The 20966-nt window shown below is 40.9% G+C and overlaps 1 protein-coding gene across 1 annotated transcript in view; it reads left to right on the top strand.

Moving 5' to 3' along the window:
* The window catches only part of htr4 (5-hydroxytryptamine receptor 4), an 83462-nt gene extending 63474 nt beyond the window's left edge, over nt 1-19988 (top strand). Inside the window, exon 5 of the mRNA XM_042493792.1 lies at nt 19830-19988. Coding sequence (XP_042349726.1) covers nt 19830-19914 — 85 coding nt within the window. The 3' untranslated portion in view covers nt 19915-19988. The remainder of the gene's footprint in view (nt 1-19829) is intronic.
* The last annotated feature ends 978 nt before the right edge of the window (nt 19989-20966 follow it).

Genomic DNA, 20966 nt, shown 5'->3' on the forward strand with positions numbered 1-20966 from the left:
TCAAACGATATGCATCACAGGTGTCTTTAAATGCCTTATAGCTCCTCTTCCATATCGAATCCTGTATAGACTAAGACTGTGTATAAAGATGGACAACATGACAGCTCCCCCAAAGTTTGGCTTTCAATCTGGATCACCCCCTGCTGTCTGTCTGCAGGTCATAAAACCCGCCCCTCCATGTTAGTGAATGGGACATAAGCAAATCTAAAAAGTCAAAGTATATGTCAAATAAATTTTTCCCAAAGATAGTTTCTGTCACTGAAGGTAGTTCATCACCCTCATGTTTGTTCACGTGACTGTTTTTACGGTAAGTTCTGTTTTAAAGAGTTTTTCAATTCTACAATAAGGGGATTTCCTGCCATGATTGACAGCTGTGACAGCCAATCCATGTGCACGCATTCAGTTGAGCTGCTTTCGATTGGTCGGACTGATGATTTGGCAGAAGCGCCTCCGCCAGGGATATCGCTACTGCACAGACAACGGCTCTGAATAACGTCACAGCGCGAGATGGCAGCAGCCGTATCTGGGATATTTTTACTTCACTTAAGCATGGCAGGGGTAAGTGGGGGTGCATCATCCATCTTTATATACAGTCTGTGGTACTAAGTAGTTAAGTCATAAGGTTTTAGCAAAAATTATAGTTTTGCTGTTGTTAAAGGTTCCCAATCATCAGTAAATCAGCATGTTCCCTCTTTTCAGCTTAGTTATTTGAGGAAAAACATTTTGTCACAAATTCAAGGTACCAAGCCACGCCTCTTCAGGGGAACTGCTGTCAGGAATACACAAGGAACAAACGTGAAGTGAGCAGCTCGAGAGCTGTCCTGAATCACTAACCACATTAAACTGGTCAGGAAGGATTTTCACTTCCTAATTGAATTGGTGTGGGTTGCTGCCTCGCTAACTTCACCGTCTCCGTCTGTCTTTTCTGTTTGTTCCTCCATCTGACTCCATCTCTCTCCTCACACAAATCTGTCAAGATGAAAGATGGCAATTACAACAAACAGTGTACATGCATCTGGCTCACATCTGCACACACACACACACACACACACACACACACACAAAATAACATTCAGCATAAACAATCTATATGTGGTTCACAGCTGCTACATGTGTCTGTAAAGGCCTATTAGTTAACTAAATGCCAATCACCTGAGTCCAAACGTTCATCAGTTTTTCCAAAACAATAATATCCAATGTAGATGTTGGGCTTCTGTCAGACACTGAACATGACAAAAATACTGTAGAACAGGCAGCACCAACAGGAGGCCCTATTCTACTAAATTCAAAGAGGTCCAGTTACTGAAATTTCCTCCCAGCAAAGGTCTGAACCTCATGACTAAAATCAACATCAAAATTAATTGAACATTTTACTCTGATTATGATTAATGAATGATTATTTTGCTTTTTGCTTTTTTGTGTGGTTTGTTTTTTGTCCTCATAGTTCACTGACAGTTTCATGTGACCATGGTGTGTTGGAGTGTAATAAACATGATTTATTATTATTTATTAAACTTTCTAGAATTATATAAAAATGAAAAGCTCCATCTCAAACAAACTTCAGATAAATTTAAGCACATTGTGCTGATAATAGGCCAACCTCTCCTGACTGCAGGACTCTGACTTCAACTTCTGTAATTTTAATGATTTTACTCGGGAATTTAAAACTTTTGAGTCGGCCTACTTCTCCTATAGCTGCCAACAGCCTGCCAACATTCACAGTTAAAGAAAGGGTGAAAATGAGGTCATGTGCTTGTGGCCCCAGGCCCCCAAAACATTACATCTGCCCCTGGTAATAATTATTTTGTGATTGATATCGTTATCGTTTTATCGCTCAGCCCTACTCACTGCAGGGATTGAATGATGCCACCAGCAACAACATGAGGGAATTTTCATAGTAGCTCCTGATTTTAATCAACTCATCCTTCAACTCCAGAGATGCACCAGATCAGATACCATGATAACATCATGCAGTTGCTGCGTATTTGTCAATGATGTGATCTGTGGACGTGCAGCCATGATTCCAGTGTGAAATCGTGGATTTCTCTCTGGTCTGCGTTTGCCAAACTTTTGAAAGCTTATTCTTGAATGGTGTTTGACATCCAGTTGTCTGTTAAGTTAAGCCACTCATGTGCGTGTGATCAGGGTTTGTATTTTCTTATCAATCAATAATTGTCAGCTTGATTTCTTACATTATTGAGATATTATTTTTAGAAACACGCAGAGGATTTTCTCCTGATGACATCTGTCGACATTAACCACAGCAACAGCGTTAGTGCTTTGAAAGGTCAAATGTAACGTGTTTAAAGATAGAAATGATTTGAACTTTTCGTAAAGGTGTCTTGATGGCAGAGTTGAGCGTTGCTACGGGTAACGCTATGGCGTTTCTGGGTAGCTTCCTTCTCTGATTGCATGTAAAGCAGCAGGGACTGATATATATATGAAGTGTCCCTCATGAATGCTTCTGGGCTGCACGATGTGAGATGGAAAAAGAGAATCTGCTGTATCCCTTTTTTCCCTTTTTTCACTCTCAATCACACACACATTCTTTCACAAACTGACACAGAAACCCAGCACACACACACACACACACTCTGCCTCTCTGAGGTTTCATTCATGATTACCGCTCGTCTGTTGATGGAGGTCTGTTTATTTTCTTCTGTCTGAGCATCATATAAATATGAACATATTTCCCCTCGTCTCACGGGGCTGCAGAAGTTTAGATTTCCCTTCCCTCCAGGTAGAAAGCTTGGCAGGAAATTTTCCATTCTCCCTCCCTCGCTCCTTCGCTGCCACTGCATCTCACGCAGAGAGCTGCAGAGAGAAAGAGAGATGTGGATTGTGAAGGTATTTTTCTGGAATCTAACAGTGAAGTTAATGGTTCAGCATGTGCTCGTGTCCACATGACAAAATAGCTCCGTGCCTTCTTAAATAACCGAGAGTACAAACTATCCACCGCGACCTCATCTCTCAGTGAGGAGGTTTCCAGCCCTAACCCGACCCCTTTGGAAAAGACAAATGTACTGATGTCAGTGTGATTATTAGCTGTGTGCATGTGTTGCTGCACAGTTGGAAACAGATGGACTAACTAACCAACAGAGTGACTGACTGAGTGACCTCACTGTCCTCAGGCCTGGCCGTAAACAGGTCAGCATGTCAGTGATCAGATTAAACTCTCCCGGTAGGCTGCTGTTTTCATTCAAACAGACGGATTCAGACTGACAGCACATGTCCATCTGGGTCAGAGGATTCTCTTTGTTTCATAAAGTACATGAGCTGCAATAACTGTGGTTTGGTTCACAAATGATGAAATCGTTTCAGCTCCTATTTTCCCCCACAGGGAAGTCAGGTGTTTGTGGACCCGTCCACCTCCCCTCCTGCCCGCCCTATAAGCGCACTCGTGCTGCTTATATTACAGTGTTACCGGCAGCGTTATTACCTGACGCTGTCCTTCAGCGTTTCATGCGTAAACAACTGGATCAGTCCGGCCGAATTTGCAAGTCATGCCGCCTTTGTGCGTTGCATGTGGACGCACTCAGTGCCATCCAGCCGTCCGCCGGCGTTAATAACAACGCCCCCAAATATGTTCTCATCTGCACCATCCAGCCAAGTTCCAATTGGACGCGGGAGGTGGCTTTTGGCACAAAAACACTGACAGAGCGAACATATTTGACGAATTCAGAGTGAGGACAGATTAGGTATTTAATAATGTATTTTATGTTGTAGAACTAATCGTCTAAGTCTTTTTAGCCTGTTTTAAATACAGACCTATTTCATGCTTCTAACCAAAAACCGATTTAGAAAACCTGTTGACCTCAAGGTGAGGGAAGCAGGAGTGTTTAAAGCTCTAATTTCTGGATTTTAGGACTCATTGTTGGGATATTCTATGACATAAAGCTGCTTCTACATATGGAGGGGCAGTGGTCAGGTAACATGTTAAAACCTTTTATTTGACTCCAATTTCTATTGACAGTCCTTAAGAAATGGTTTACACTAAATGTTCACTAGACAGCGAGAAATAATGTGTTAGATGTGTAAGTGGCCAATTTTATTTCATTTTTTGACTGCTTTAAATTGCTCTCAATTTGAATTTTTCCTTCATAAATGATGAAGTTTTGTCGGTGAGCCTGAGTGGAGGGTTGATGAATGTGAGGCCACAATTTTAACCAAACTCTGACGAGACATTAATGTTCGATGAGTCTTCTGCTGGCGAGGTGGGGAGGTAAACACCAGCTGCCTGTGTGTGTGTGTGTGTGTGTGTGTGTGTGTGTGTGTGTGTGTGCGTGTGTGTGTGTGTGTGTGTCTGACATGTGGAACAGGGTATAAATGTGCGTTTCTTTGTGTGCATGTCCACTCATTAGGGCTCCTCTCCTGGCAAAGCGTGTCATCAGAGGACAGCGCAGCCAACGGGCATCGTTCATTATTTAAACCGCCTCTTCGTGTGTCTGTCCTGAAGTTTGACAGAGGAACTGATGGCTGATTTTTGTCCCCAGTCACACAGAAAAAACAGCAAACATCGGTTTGAAAACCCAGAGGACCTCCACAAACATGAGATATTTACAATAACACATCAAAACAAGTGTTTACAGTCAAATTACGGAGCTGCTTCCTCCTGACGCCAACAGGCTCTTTCATAAAATAGCTGGTTGTAAGATTTTGCTGATAACTCGATGGTTCAGTTTGTCCCCAGACGCACAAGATGAAAACAGACAAACATTCGTTTTAAAGTCGTGAAACCATTACAGGCGCTTTTCCAAACAAGTGTTTACACTGAAAAATTGACAAGCTCTTTCATATAAATACGCAGGACATTTTCAGGAAGCAATTATTGCAACATCAACTTTTTTTTAAATTCACTTGTGTCTTTCAAAGCCAAAAACAATATTTGTTGTGGCTCTTCTGTATGAATATGGATGAGTTGTAGTGCCACTGGCTTCTTTTCTCAGGGTTTGATGCAGTGTGCTAAAAATTTGGACAAATGAAACACACATTTTTTTATGTTTTAGCAAAATGAGAAATGCTAAAATGACAATGAATATGGCAATCCTAGCCTTGCCACAGTCTGTTCAGTGAAGATTCACTCAAATTAACTCATGGCACACTTTTAGGTTTTGATTAAAAAAAATGCATGGCTGAATTTGTTCATATAATCACTTAAAAAAAAAAAACACTTCACCTGCCAAATGACCATTTGTATATAAATTACTTACCCTGAGTTGCATTAAATTTGTGAGGAAAACTTTGTTTTATACTACTTTTATACTTCACCACCAGTAAAATTTAAGATTGCAGTTAGATAAACACTAAAAAGAAAAGAGTTATCAGCAAATTAACAAGCAACTACACATGCAGTGGAGTAAAAATTATATGTTCCTGTGAAATATAAAAGAATAACAGATATGGTGGTAGTATATATTTGCATGAGACTGATATATATTATCTCTTACTTTTCACCGCTGCAAACAAGCTGCAAATTAACAATAAATGCATCAGAAAAGTGACTGCAGCAGTTCACAGAGCAGCTCCGGGCCCTGTGTGAACTCTAACCTTTTAGCTCTTCCTGCTAGCTGGAGTCGTGCTGACGCTTCCAGCCTGATGCGCGCAGTCTTCTGTGCAGTCTTCTGTGCAATCTTCTCGTGGGCGGTGCAGCTATTAGAGTCGATGTCTATGTTTTTCCCACCAGAAAAAGACAGAAAACTCTCTTTTGTCAGTGTGGAAGGATCTCATTCGCCCAGACAACCAAACCGACTGGTTAGCCAGCAGGAAGTAATGAATATCAAAAGCTGCGATGTGAAAATAAAAAAACAGTTTCATTCCAAAAACGCAAATTTCCATTTCAGGGAAAAGCATGTTATCAAGTGTCCGTGTGCAGCGTTGTGTTTGGAGAACACACCGAACCGTGGGAGTGTTTTGGACACAATGTCCTCCAAGTCATACGTTTTGGTATTTTGCTAATAATATTCAGTCATTAACTCCGACCTTAATATGATCTGGAACCACATTAAGCTAATTCATTACGTAACATAAATACAAGAGTCACAGTTAATATAGCTGTCAGTTTTTATCATCTTTTATTTTTATGTAGATTTTGGTTCAGTTTTTGTTTATTTCTATTGAGTTTTAACATTTGAAATTGTTATTAATGCTGTTTCAGTTCAACTTGTATTAATTTCATCCAATTTAGGGAAAAAATATATATATGTATTATAATATTGGATGCCATAAATAAGCACAATGACAAGATGCAGATATTTTGCTCTTCGTTGAACACACGATCATCACAAATCGCCTGTTCATTTTTCACCAAATGTACAGCCTCTTAAAGATAAGAATGTCAAGCCGCAATTTATGCGACTTACTATGATAAAGAGTTATTTACAGACATTAATCACGTCATGATTAACACATTAACGCCAACAACCCTAAAACCTAAGTTTTTGGTGACAAAACCTTCATTTCCTGCAAACACGGAAGTTAATGTTAAAAAGACACACCCTTCCCAAGAATCCAAAATGTACGCTGGAGGGGTACCTACAGCACTATAGTTTGAGCTGAGGGGCCACTGACCAGGCTGATGTTTTTGAAAAGATGAGCGTGAGAACGTGTTGACGGGGCTCTAGTTTCTGAAAAATCAGTATCACCTGCTGAAATTCTGTCGTTTTTTTCCTGAGAAGAATAATAGACTCCATCCCTTCACAAAAGTAACGCAACTTAACAGCACAGAAACACAGCTTAGTTCTCAAAATATACACAACTGCCACGCAGGTATGACAAAAACATTGTGCACTTTCAGTCACACACACACACACACACACACACACACACACACACACAGAGTAGTGATATCTCCTCATTCCAGTCATGTAAGCAATTAGTTGAGGAATGGTACGTTGCAGGCGTCAGTCAACCGGAAATAATCAAACCTCTGATCCGCTGAGAGCCAGCGGCACACTGATCTCATTCTCAGCACACAAACACACACACACACGTGCACACACACGCACACACACACACACAAACCTTGGCCCTTCTTACCTTAAAGCCTCGGCTACTCCACGTGTATTTTTGGTGCAGCATCTTCTGGAGGAAGTCTCCAGTTTGTTTAAGGATTCAGCTTTGATACTCATGTGCCCACAAGCAGTATAGTAAGCACACACACACACACACACACGCACACTGTCGTACTGGGGACACACACGTGCATGTGTGTGTGTTCTGTTGACCCCACAGGCCCGCCTCCCTGCGTACTTCACCCTCATGCCTCAGTGCTTGTGTCCAGGCTAAAGCCTCTTTTAATGTTCTGAGACAAACAGAGCAGGAGGTTCGGTGTTTTCAGCCTCAGCGCTGCTCAGCGCGGCGCTGCAGGTCAGCTCAGTCCTCCCTGAGCCATCTGAGAGGACACTCTCAACAAAACATGGTCACTATAGCTTCCAGGAAAAGGTTCTTTAAGGTCCTTTCCAACACAGTGTGATTTGAGTCGCTGCTGGGTTCAGCTCACTCCTGACCAGGTGTTCAGGGAAGTGTTGTGTTGGAGTCTTTAAATCTTCCACAGGGACTTTGTCATTTTGTTAAAATCATATTTATCTTCTAGACTACATATATTGCCTATAAACCGCCTGGTAAAACACACCTGATATGCCTTCTTGGTTAGAAATGTGTTTCCAAGAATGAGCTTTCCTCCTGAGGTCTCCTCACAAGTACAGACTTGGGTTGTGTAATTCAGGGAATTCAGACTCACACAATATTAGTTTTTCCTTCCATACCTGGATGGCTGCCTTGTTTCTATTGGCCAGGCAGGATATTCGTCACAGCACGCTGCTTACCGAGCAGCACGCTGGGCACAGGCTTTGCTCAACCGATGAAAAGCCGCTGTGGTGCAGCACAAGCCATCAGAAATCAGGGTATAGTGGCGCTGTTGTGTCTGAACGGGCTTTTTGGCTGTTACCTGATCCACTGCAAAGAGAAAAGGGCGCAATTAAGAAATTCCTATTTGGTAAGGCAAGTCCGTTCTTACTCCAATTTCGTCAAATAGCAACACTCTGTCAGCGCTTTCGGCGAATGAGTGTGACGCCTAAAGCCACTTTTCACGTCCAAGAAGAACGCGGCAGGACGGCATCAAAGGAGAACACACTCAGAATGAACCAGTGGCGTTGTTATTGAATCCCAGTGAACAGCTGGACGGCAACAGGCATGTCCATGCAACGCACACAGGTGGCGTCACTTGAGAACGTGGCCGGACAGAATCAGTCGCCTGCACATAAAACGCTGAAGGACAGTGTCCGATAATAACGCTGATAATAAGGAGTGCCCTCATAGAGCAAGCGGGCGGGTGAGGAGGTGGATGGGTCCCACAAACAACTGATTTTAGTGCAGAAGTCCAGAGTTCACTTCCTGCATTTGTGTGTGTTTTCTTGTATTTTTCTACACATTACCATGTTCCTCTTTTGCTTAAACTTAACCGTCCATGACTTTGTCGCCGAATCCGGACCAAAGTGACAGTTGGCATTGGTTGCTGTGTGCTGTTGTGTAAACAGAAGGTCGTGCTGCTTCATCCCATCATGTGGATTTGTTGACATCCCGGAGTGTAAGCAGCTGACGCAGAAGGAAACCTAATCATCATAAGAAGACGCTGAAGGTCACTGCCAGAGCGGCACCGTGTGATGAGTTGGGATGAGAACGTGTTGTGTAGATTTTGTGATATCAACAAACATGGCGTTGATGTCCAATCGATATAATATTGTATCAGTAAGAAACTTGTGATTTATACCTCGGGTAAAAAAAAGGAGGTCTCCAGATTGGTAAAATCCCATCCTGCAGCCTTGATATGAAAATTGTAAAAGGAAATATTTTAATACTAAAATAAGGATTTTCTGTGTTTGTTCACTGCTGGTGCAGCGTGAATAAAAAGTGTAAAACTGAAAAGAAGAAAAGTCACTTAAAAAGAAAGAACATTTCAATGTGTGAGAGCAGAACAGAGTGCCAGCAGTCCTCATATATAAAAACATGTATTTTCTCTGTGCCAATCATGTTGACTGAGCAGCGTCCCTGTTATCAGTAAAAGGTCCATTTCCAATTTAGCTGTTTTCTCACCGAGATAGCGCAGGTCCATCACCCTTAGCCGCACTCAGAATTGCTCAGTGGAGGACTGGAGTCTGATTAAGCCCTGCGGGCCAACGGCCTCAAGACCTCTTATCACGGAGGAAGAAAAGGAAGGAAAATACTCACGATAACAGGCCAAATCAAAGTGTCCATCTCAATACCTCTGCTCTGCTCGGTGCCCTGGTATGAACCCAGAGAGACCTCGCCGGGGTTATGACGGACACCCTCCCTCCCTCGTCCCTCTCTCTGAAACTAAGCCTGAAATTGCAGATGGTATCGCTGTGACGGGAAGGGGAAGGAAGTTTTTGTTTGCAGCAAGAGGCGCTTTGCACAGCGAGCTCGGCTCTGCCATCTAATCCCACGCAGCTCAGCAGGGGAGCTGCCTGTTGATAGATCATAACGAGGGAAGTCGGCGGGGAAGACTGTGGCGTTTTATATGCTGGTTAGCAGATCAGCTGAAGTAGTGGCGTGCTCGGTAGTCGGGCTCAGGAGTTGTCCTCTCAGCAGCATCTCAGACTCTGATCTGCTCCAAATACTCACCTGGGTTTGTTTCATGTTTTTAGTTCTCTGCGAGGCGAAACAGTCACATTCAGTTTGTTAATGAGCTATTTTTAAAAGTACAAATCCAGAGAGGGTTGACCAAACTCACGAACTTCTCTTTTTAATCTTCCCTCTTTTTATCTTTGTGACACTTTTTGGTCTCAGTTTGTTGCACTGCAGCAGGAGGCGGCGCCGCAGCAGCTTGTGCACCAAATCTTCAGTTTTAACAAGAGAATGTTCAGACCTTTCTGTAAAGTTGAGACCACATATTTCTACTCTGGACATTTTCCAAGTTTTGCAGACGGAAATATAAAGCTGAGCTAGAGGTTTATACAGTAAAGACAGTTTATTTTAATAATATAATGATAATAATATTTAACTGTGTGGAAACCTGAGATTGAACTGTGCTCAATTTCATGTTGTAATCATCAGAATCAGAAATACTTTATTGATCCCTGGAGGGAAATTGCGGATGGTGGCAAGGATTAACGTTTGTCATATATTTCAGCTTTAAATGACCTGGAAAAAGTTTTTGATTCTGCATTTTTACCCAGTATTTTCTATTGCCTTCAGGATTTCAGCCCACCAACTTTCAGTCACAAACCTGCTTCGGTAAATTCTGTGCAAAGTTTCAAGAAAAGTTTGAAAACTTGTCATTGTCTTCTTCACACTTCACGGTTTCTCATTAACCTCCCGCCTCCACTCCTTTGACCATATATGAAATGTTCATGGTGCTCCATCACTGTGGAAACAACACGATCCGTGCGGCCGCATTCCCTCAGCGCTTCACCTCAGATTCTCTCCTTCTGTTTGCCCGCTGCAGATTGGGTTTCTTTGGCTCCGGCTAAAAATCTCCCAGCTCTCCCTAATGCTTTCTGACGCGTCTTCAGAGCAGCCTCGTCGAGCGGGAGAGGAGGAAAAGTAGCGGGCGAGTTTAATCCCATGAAAGGCCAACTTTGTGATTCCTTCAGTCGACCTGGTGTCAGCAGTGGTGCTTCAGCGCTGACCGGCTCTAAAGTTCTGAGTGTTTGGACTCAGTCAACATTTGTCATTTATTTTTGGATCTTCTGCCTTTTTAGTTTTATTTTTACGACTTTATTTCATTCTGGAGAGGACGCTGGCGAACAGCATCGTGACTTTGACCGTTTTTCACAGGTCAGAAGATTGCAGCATTAAATCTCCTGGAACTGCTGTTGTATTAAATTATTTCTGCTTCTCCTCTCTTTGCGCTCTCTCCTTCCCTCTCCCTGTGAGAAAACTTTACTCCGTCTGTAATTGAGGTGACGACACTCACCTGCTGTAATTCGTCTTACGCCTTTGCTTACCTGTGCACATTTTTGGATCTGCAAACAAACCTTCCTTCAAGATCATAGAAGTGGAGTGCAAACATTTTTTTTTTTTATTTTGGAGTCTTAGAAAGTCATGCTGCTCCTGCCAACACGCATATTTTCCCTTTTTTGTTGCTGAGCTACAAGCAAACTTCCCTCGTGGGTGTAAACTTTGAATAATTTCTGCATGAAATTGTCTTCTTCCTTTCAGTCTAGTTAGCTCGATGCTGTGTAATCTCTTTTCTATTCAAATTCCGCTCTATTGTGTTCATCTCATATTTATCATCCTTCCTCGCCTCCTGTCCTGACCTCTTCTATCCTCCGCCTCCCGCGTCCTTTCATCAGCATCACAGTAGGTTGCAGCTCTCATTTTGGGGTATTTTGTCTTCGGTGGCTGAAACGAGCCACTTGTCGTCTTGGCAGGTGGTGACCTGGACAGAAACAGAGTCCTGACACAGAACGAATGAAAGAAGAGGGAAAAAGGCTTCCTGATTGTGATGATCAATTATTGCACTTCAGAGAGAAAGAGTGTGAGTGGGATCATCAGAAGAAGTGGAGAGCGAGGTCGCGGTATGTGATTAGAGGGAGGCGAGAGAGGGTGAGAGAGCTACAGTGGTCATCAGAGAGAGTGAGTGGGGGGATGTTGGCAGGCTGAGGACTGTAGAAGTGGAAGATTTGATCTCTTGTGAAAAATTCGGTGGGAAAAAGATGCAGACACATTTTCACCAAAAGCTGCAAATACACATTTCTCCTGTCAGTGATGCAAATACGAGGGGTGTTCGATGGGTTTTCTTATCTCTTCTTCTTTTGGGGATATTTGACAGACTTTTTTCCTCTGCAACAAGGAATAGAGACAGCTCTTTGCTTCTGTCAAACTTCATGAACAGCAGTCATTTTAAACTTTGCTGCCAACACAGTTTCACTCCTCGTCACATGGTGACTGTCAGTTAGTGACCCTTCAAGTCAACCAGTGACGTTTTAGGTATCCTTGCTGTAGCAGTTGATGACATTCTGAATTTGGAGTGAGAACAGGTTGGATAACCCAGAGCATGAATGGGTTATGATGTTTTAAGTATCCTTGCCACGTCAAGTTATGACGTGCTGGGATGCTGCTACCGTGATGTCACCAAATGCACGTGGGATGACGCAGCAGGGTGCCTGTGTTCACACAGCAACGCAGAGTGTTACGATGGTTAGGTTTAGGCAAAAAAGGCACATGGGAAGGTGTAGAAAACAGAAACAAACACACATACAGAACCCAAACTCCAAACTCCCATACTCAAGTTGGTTGTCGCTCCTTAATATCACCCTGTTATCCGTTCTCACTCCGATCTCGGAACGTCAAATCTTGATGTGGCACGGATACCTAAACCGTCATAGGTTGACATGGACGGTCACTTCCCGGCTGTCACCATGTGACTCCGCGGTGAGACTGCGTTGACCACAACTATGAAAACAGGCAAAACAACCCTCGCACTCCTAATGTTACGTCATTACCGCAGCGTTATTACCTGACACCGTCCTGCAGCGTTGCATGCGCACACGAGCAGTTTCGTCCAGCCGTGTTCTCAAGTGACATCACCCGTGCACGTTGCATGTGGACGCACCTGGTCCCGTCCGGATGTCCGCAATCGTACAATAACAACACCATCGGTTCTGTCCGGGCACGTTCTCATCTGATGCCATCCAGTTGAACGTAGAAGACGGCTTTTGGCCAAAAGCACCGACAGTGGACGTATTTGATTAGTTCAGAATGAGAACAGGTTGCAACGAACAACCACAACGTTTGTGTCTTGCTCCTCTGTGGGAGAGGTGGTGGCCCCTGCTGCATTTCTGGGCCCTGGGGCCGACTGTCTCATTATCCGCCTGCAGTCTAATAATGACTGTTTACTGTAGGTTTTCTCCAGTGAGTCAGTAAACAAGCTGCTGCTGCTGTGGTGAACTGAATGTGAAAGGAATTTGTTTAATTTATGACAGGACTGTAAAAGCCATTCATGCTTTGGGCAGGGAATATGTAGCCATAAACAAAAACTGCCAAAATATTAATGAGCTGTATATTTTGTTTATGTCTCTATGTTAAAAAAAAAAAAAAAAAGTTGTAGAAAATAAAGGCAGCCAGGTGGATATTTATGACTTTAATATTCTCCCTGAATGCGGTATGTGTGGGAGAAAAGGAAGAACCTTTTGCAGCATTTTTAATCAAACATGCTCGTCAACGAGTTGTTTTAGTAGGTTAAGAAATTAAGAAAAATACTGAGAGCCAAAAGGAAATGTTTAACAAGAACATAAATGGTTTTTACTCATTACCAAAAAATAGTAATTGTCATCTTTTCAGCTTAAGAAATGACTCATTCCTCTTTGGATTTAGAAAACTGGCTGTTAGGCGAAACTTTTTCAAAGTCTTTTGGATGAAGTAAAAAAAATATATATATATAGATATATATATATATATATACATATATATCATGGTGTGAGTAAAAAATACTTGAAAATGTGTGAAGGTTGTCTTCTCTCACACTCTTTGAAATAAAATCTATTTTATTTTTTTATTTTATTCACAGTTTGAAGAGCTGACTTTCTTTGCGCTGTGCATATCTAGACACACCGGAGGACGCTGTGTTGTTTGGTTTTTATGTGATGAAAATCTCCATCACACACTCACCGAACACAGCAAGGACGAGCTCTTTAGAGTAATCTGCAGAGGTGAATTCTCAGTGGAGTGAGAGCGTACTGAATATCCTCAGCTGGAGTTCGGTTTGGTTCGGTTTGGTTTAATTTAGTTTAGTTTAGTTTGGTTTGGTTTAGTTTAGTCTAGTTTAGTTTAGTTTAGTTTAGTGTAGTTTGGTTTGGTTTGGTTTATTTTAGGGGCCGTTTTAACAGTTTTTGCATGACATGTTAAACTTCTGTTGCAGTCATGTGCGGGGACAACAATAACAACAGTGGCGGACAGACGAGCTGTGTTTGTGCTGCTGACTCTACTGAGTTTATTAACGCTGTCGGCTCTCGTGCGTGCGTTCGCCATCGTCTTCTTGTTTGTTTACACTCACCGCTCTGCAGGAGAACGCCTTTATGGCATGTGGTTTTTTTCTGTGGTGTGTCATTAAGTTACACTGCCAACTACTGGCCTGGCATGCATCATGCAACATTTTCAGTTATTTCTGCACATACGCGTTCACGAGGATCGTTCTAATAATGTTTTCATATGAACGCAAAAAAAAAAAAAACTGAAACAATAGACTTTTCCATTTTTAGTAATGCTGTTCTCAGCTAAACGTGGCCTTAGCTCCACTGTGTGTTTATTTTCAGCAAGAAATTTCAGACCCAGCATATTCAAAACTTCAAGAATATTAATTTAATCCTTAAATATTGGATTGTATTCATGTCGTGGTGGGAAAGTCCAACATTTCAAACTACGCTGCGTTCAGTTTCTTGTGAAATCAAACCTACATAGCGAACAAAAAAGCAAAAATGATCGATGTCAGCTGTTAGTGTGATATAGCTCTCTGCTGACTAGATCCCAGGTTTTGAAATCCATATTTTAATGTTACTTGTAGACCTTAAACTGTAATGATCTTCATTTAGAAATCTTTGTCTTTTGTCTTTTGTACATCCGGCTCTGCCACATAGCACATCCAGAATCCTGCTAAAGGGCACTTTAACAGGACGAATGTTTGCCACATTGCTGCCCAAAATATGTGGAGATGTTTAGTCTGCCTGTAATCGGGGCCTTCTGTCTCTCGCTCTCCTCTGGCCTCATTAAACAAATCTCCATCCTGTCTCCTGCTCTGCCAGTTGGCCTGTTGGCTCGGCTGTGTACAAACAAAACCACAAATAAACACAGAAAGGATGTCCCGCTCCAAATTTTTATTTGATCCAGATATCCCAGATATTCCGAATGAGCAAACATTAACAGTCTAAAGTTTTTTATATGTTTTTTTTTATATTACATCAGTAGTTGTACCAGCGTTCACTCCTTTTTTTTACTTACTTTCATGTAAAGAGTTTGATTTTTAATGAGACTGTAGACGAGAAGTTTTCTGATGCATGTTCGACTTTCATCCATTCTCCTTTTATTTATGAATTAATATGGATGAAAATTACAGCTTTAACCTTTTACATCACAGAGAATTGATATCAATTGTATATTTAAAGATGCACCCTGGATACAGCTTCTTTTTATGAATTTACTAACTACTTCATCTAACTAATTCATTGCAAAACCAGGTTCTTAATAGCAATCTAATGACAGAGATAAGGAGGGAAATGTATAATTTATTGTTTCTAACACGACATCCATCTCTGCGGTAGCTGTTGATAAACATATCACATTATATATGTAAAAAGTAGCATAAAAAGATAAAAAAAAAACAGCCATCTTATTAAAAAAAAGTGCTACAATTGTATAATAGAAGACCATTAATCCTGCAATTTAAGCTAATGCACGTTTTGAAAACCATGTCGTCTGTCCTAAATTTTGGCTTAAAGAAAAGATAATCTTTTATTATTTCCACCATGGGAACATTTGCATTGTTACCTTCTGTAAATACTCCACCTTCCCTGGAAACAAAGAAAACAGCAAGAAATGTCCCACAAATTGCAAAAATTAGTGAATTACCTAAAAATGGAATTTGAAAAAGAGCGCGGGATTAATAGACAATTATCCCCAAAAATAGGGGAAAAAATGTTCAAGAAAATTATGTTTTTAAATAAAATAATTTTATGTTAAAAAATGATGTCACAAAAATCTAATGAAATATATAGAATTTTTTTTTTTTTTTTTGTTCACTATCGACACTTTTTTAGGTACTTGTTAGTTTTGGACGTTTTTGTGTGTTTATGTTCAGGTAATTCTTTTATAACTTTTTAACTTTTTTTGTTACTTTTTGGGCAATGTCTTGCCAAGTTGCATGTCCCCCATGTTTTTAAAAGAAATCAAACCAATTCGCTCAGGTTTTAAAGGGTTAAAGTGCCACACCCCTGTGCTGAAAACACCATTTGGTGAGCTGTCACAGCTCGTCACAGACGGCAGCATCGTTCGCAGCTTCACAGCGACCTCAGCGTCGAGAAGCATGAAGCACTTCAGCGCTCTTAGCAGGAATTTTTGATGCAGCACATATCCTCCGAAACCAATGATCGTTTCTAAAGTCTTCTTTTGTTTTTATACAAGAAAATTGACTGAGAAACAAAAATCAGTAGCCTAATGTTAGAATTACAAGATTCACTTTAAATTTTTTTAAATTTTTGCTGACAGAGCGTGATTCACTTCACCTGAGCCTGTTTCATCAGCTCGAACTCGTACTCAAAAATAAAAGATGACAAAAAAATCATCAGTAACTTCCCCCAGCTCTCCTTCCTGACAAACACGACTCCCCAACAGCTCTGTTTCCACCAAAGAGCGTCCGCAGATCTCGCCTCACTGACACAACCACGGCGAGACCAGCTGAGCTCAATGTGGCAGCAATTTTGGGTTCCGCTCCGGCGAGGATCTGCAGCCCGTTTCCTTTTGAAAAGCCCTAAATGTTGGAGGCTTTCTGGAAGGTAAATTTCACGGCCAGTTTGGCAGCAGGAAGCGTCTTTGGTCGGGTGTTTGTGTAAACAGCTCGTAATGGTTTTAGCTCGCGGTGAGGCCTCTGCTGCACACACACACACACACACACACACACACATATATATACATTCGTACATATACACTGATCTGTCTGCACTAAATGTATATAATCAGTCACTGCACGTATCCCCGTGCACACATGTGAATACTCGCTTCCCGTTCGGATGCAGTGAAGCCTGCAGACTGTAAATGGGACCCAAATGAGTTTGTGTTGACTTTAACAAATGTGCGTCTTGCCTTTGAAAAGAGCTGTTTGCTGTTGTTGTTGCTCTAATTTCACATTTCAATTTGTTTGTGCAAGAAACAATTACATGCCGTGTATATGGCGTTACTGCCTGTGTCGTGATCATGCTTTGTACTTCCTCCTAAATGCCTCTTTTTGTCTGATTAGAGCTGCTCGCTTGAACAGATTAGCGTGACGTAAAGCATAAAAATGAGCTCATTATCGTTGTGTTTCGCTTCATGCGACTCTGGTTTAATTCACAGCAGAGAAAATGACACTGGATGAGTTTGTTGTTTCAGTCGATTGTGTTTTTCCTTCATGTTAACCTTTACTCTTTTATTTAAATGAACATTTTCACTGCGGGAACCATGTATCTCCAGCAGGTCAACATCTAACTGTGTTTTCAACTTTGTGACGTTTAATTTTTCAGATAATCCAGCAGGTTTTTAAATGGTTCATTTGTCAGAGGAAGAAGGATTTCTGTGTCAACCCTTAAAAAAAATAACTTAAAAGAGTAACTAAACACCCAAATCACTTTTTCGCAGTCGAAAAGCAATATTTATACAGGTATTTGTTGATTAATTCAGGTCCAACTCTTTACATTTGCGTGCAGAGTATTAAAATTATACTTATTGTGTATAAATATGTGCAGTCATTGCCCTTTAAAGGTTAAAACCTGGATATTACAATTGAATTTTGCCATTGGCTGATCCTCATAGTAGCCTGCTTTTGTCATCACCCTCTCACCAACCACGACATCATTTTATAAGAAAAAAGGTCTAATTGTGATTAAAAAAAAGATGATATTACAAGAAAAAAAGTCAATAAACTCGTATAATTTAATATTTATGCATGTAATAACACAATTTTTCTTGTAAAATTAAGAATTTGTTTGGGTAAAATAACTTCTATTTCTTGAAATAGTATGATTTTTTTCTTATTAAATTATGAGTGTATTTTTTATTACGACTTTACTCTCAAAATCTCAGATTGATTTATTTCTTTTAAATCTCAGTATGGCCCTTATGCTCTGCTGTATATTTGGAATGGCTTATTTCATAAATTACCTTTATGAATTGACATCTCTCCAGCTATCACAGCTTAGATTGAACTGTGCTCCGTATTTTTTCAATTTTCCAAGCTTATCTGTGGTTTACAGAAATACCAAAACTGACATTTGATTCTGTCGACTGGGCTGAATATTGAAATATTTAAACCTTTAACTGAGCGCTTAGTCCAATCACCTTTGGAAGCGATAACAGCCTGGAGTCTTTGCACTCCTGGATTTGGGGATTTTCTGGGATTTTTCTTTTGCAGAAAAACATCATTTTTAGTTATCTCTGATTTTATTCTGCTCAAAAAAACGCCACTCTGCTTTTTCAGCTTAATGACTAAACCATTCAACAACCATAAAGTGAAAATATTAATTTGACACACACTCCTCCGTGAAAAGAAAAGTGTCAACTGGATTACAAATCGAGACGGGATCACTTCGGAGAACGTGTGTTTCTGCTCAGCTTGAGTTCAGATTTTCAGCATTTAAAGTAAAATGGATCCAGTTTAAAGTGGACGGCTTTAGCAGCATGTTAGCGTCTCTGCCGGCTTTGTCAGCTGTTTTCTCCGTCCTGAACCACTAACGTCTCGTAACAAAGTCGGCAAAGACGGCTTCTCCCGATCGCCCTCCTGTAACCCAGACTGCCTGATCACTTTTCCAGTAAGCAGGGATCTGGCTCTGTTGATAAATGACTCACTTTCCATCAGGAGGCTGTTATGAGGCTTTAAACTCGGCGTATTGTGCAGTTACGATCGAGCCGAGCTGTTTGGCAGCGACCAGACTGAGCAGGTCTGATACTGATGTTGGAAAATGAATCTGCAGCTGGTAAATTTCTGCTGCAGCTCGTGTGGTTTGGCTTTTTTATGATGCAGCTGTCGGACAAGTGCGACTTCGCTGCGAGGACAGGGCAACAAAGATGAGAATTTTCAAACTTTTGTCAGCATTTTTTCTTTTTTAACCCCTTTGAATCCTGGATCGACATCAGCTGCTGCATTTAAGCGCCTTTCACAAGCTAATTCACTCTTTGAAACCTTAGAAAACTGGTTTGATTTCTTTCTGAAATATGGAGGGAAAGTCAGTGGCCGACTTGGCAAGAAATGTCCCAAAAAACTGCAAGAAATTAGTAAAGAAAATTACATTAAAACTTAATTTAAAGAGGAAAGGGAGGATCATTAGAAAATTATCCAAAAATAGGAAGAAAAAAAAAGTCCTGTAACTTGTAATTAAATTTATAATAATTTTATATTCATGAAGATGTTAAAGAAAAGTGAAATATATTCAATAAATACTGTTTTTCATTTTCAGCACTTTTTAAGGTCATTTTCCTGTTTGTTTTGTACTTTTTATTTTCAGGTAAATTTGTTGTTAATTTATTTTAAACCATTTTTTTTTGTTAATTTTTGGGTCATGTCTTATTGTTAGTATTCTGAAAATTACTGAATATTTAATATTTATGATTAGTACCAATGTTAAAAAATAAAGTCATTGAAAGTAGCAAATAATATTAACATTTCGTAATGATATAAATATTTTTCATAGCTTGACTGTCTTGATTTTCACAGCACATTTTCTGTGCAGAGCGGTATGAATGTGAGTCATCGACGCTGCACATAAAATAATAATGTATAAAAATGGGTGTTGCAGCTAATCATTGAAAAATCTCAGGCTGTGATAATCACAAAATCTAATTAGCATGTAGTATAATGAAAATAAGAAATTTTTTGTTTTTTTTGTTGTTTTTTGTTTTGTTTTTTTTTATTTAAAAACATCATGGCAGTAACCTGGCATTTCAAGAGTTACACAATGTAAAAATACACAATCTTGCCAAACTTTCTGCCATATGCATGAACACAGCCCGAATTATCAAAAACTAAGAAAAGAAAAGTGCGTAAAATGTGCCAGTCCCTAACGGTTAAATATGTCCTCAGGGCTGCAGCTAATAATTATTATATAACTTTTGTCTTCCGTTTCCTTCAGATATTCTGTCCTTCAAAACGGGAACCACACGGAGCAGAAGAAGTCTCTGCACACCGTCACAGAGTCCCACGAGTCCTGCTTGTGACCAACGACGACTCCTCAGTCACATCTCCAATGACCTCGGCTCTCACATCGTCGCCACGGAGACGATGGAAACACACCGCAGCCTTCACAGATCCGGAGCTGAAATCCAAACGCAGATGCTACAAATCCAGCAGAAAAAAACAAACAGAGACGGGACTTTAAGGGATCCAGGCGAGGAACGAGACTTTGCAAAGTTCATCTGAAACTCACCTTATGGTGTTTAAAAGGTGGCGGGAACCTTGTGGACTGGAACAAAACCAGTTCTCTGTCTTTCTGATTTCTGTCATGCTGGTTCTCCCTCCCCCCGTCTGCAGGGCCCGCAGAGACTGAGCTGTCCCGGTTTGACTGAATCGGAGCCAGAATGCGGCTGTGATCCCGTCTGCAGGCCCGCTGGTAGCTTTCTGAGACGTCTGGTGGAGAACCGGCAGCTTCGGTGGAATGTGTAGGAGAATTTCACAGCGCGACATTAACGACTGTGAGTCTTGGAAGTGAATCATGTTGCCAAAGCTATTTCATAACACACAGAGGACCTGTTTGTGATTATTATAAGATGCTCCCTGTTGTTTCCCAGAACAAAATCAGACAGATTGACGATAGATTTTAGAAAGTTGTTCCCTGTAAAATGAATAATAAGTTATTATTAAGGAAAAGAGGCAGTTTATTTCCTTTGTTAAACATCACGTTGAAGATCAGCCAAAGCTGAAGAACCGGTGCGTCTCCGAGGCCGAAGCTTTGCATTCTGCTAAATCCTCACTAAGCTGAAAGGAAAATGTGGTTGTGTTAAATCCTGACCCAAACTGTCAAAGTGCATTATTATTATTATCATTTATTATTATTATTTATTATAATCGAGGCTGCTAGCTCACACTCATCGCCCCACGAGGCTCCGTTTTCTTGCAGTAAAAAGTTTGATGATCACAAACTTTAACATAAGAGCTGCTCTTGAATGATTCAGCAGGTGGAGCGTTGGAGCTGTATGATTATGATGGTGTGCGTGACTGAATTTGCAGGTTTTTGCAGTCTTGTTTGTGTTTCCGTGGTGATGCACGTGTT

Source organism: Plectropomus leopardus, chromosome 9 (genome assembly GCF_008729295.1).
Source record: "Plectropomus leopardus isolate mb chromosome 9, YSFRI_Pleo_2.0, whole genome shotgun sequence".
NCBI lineage: Eukaryota > Metazoa > Chordata > Actinopteri > Perciformes > Serranidae > Plectropomus > Plectropomus leopardus.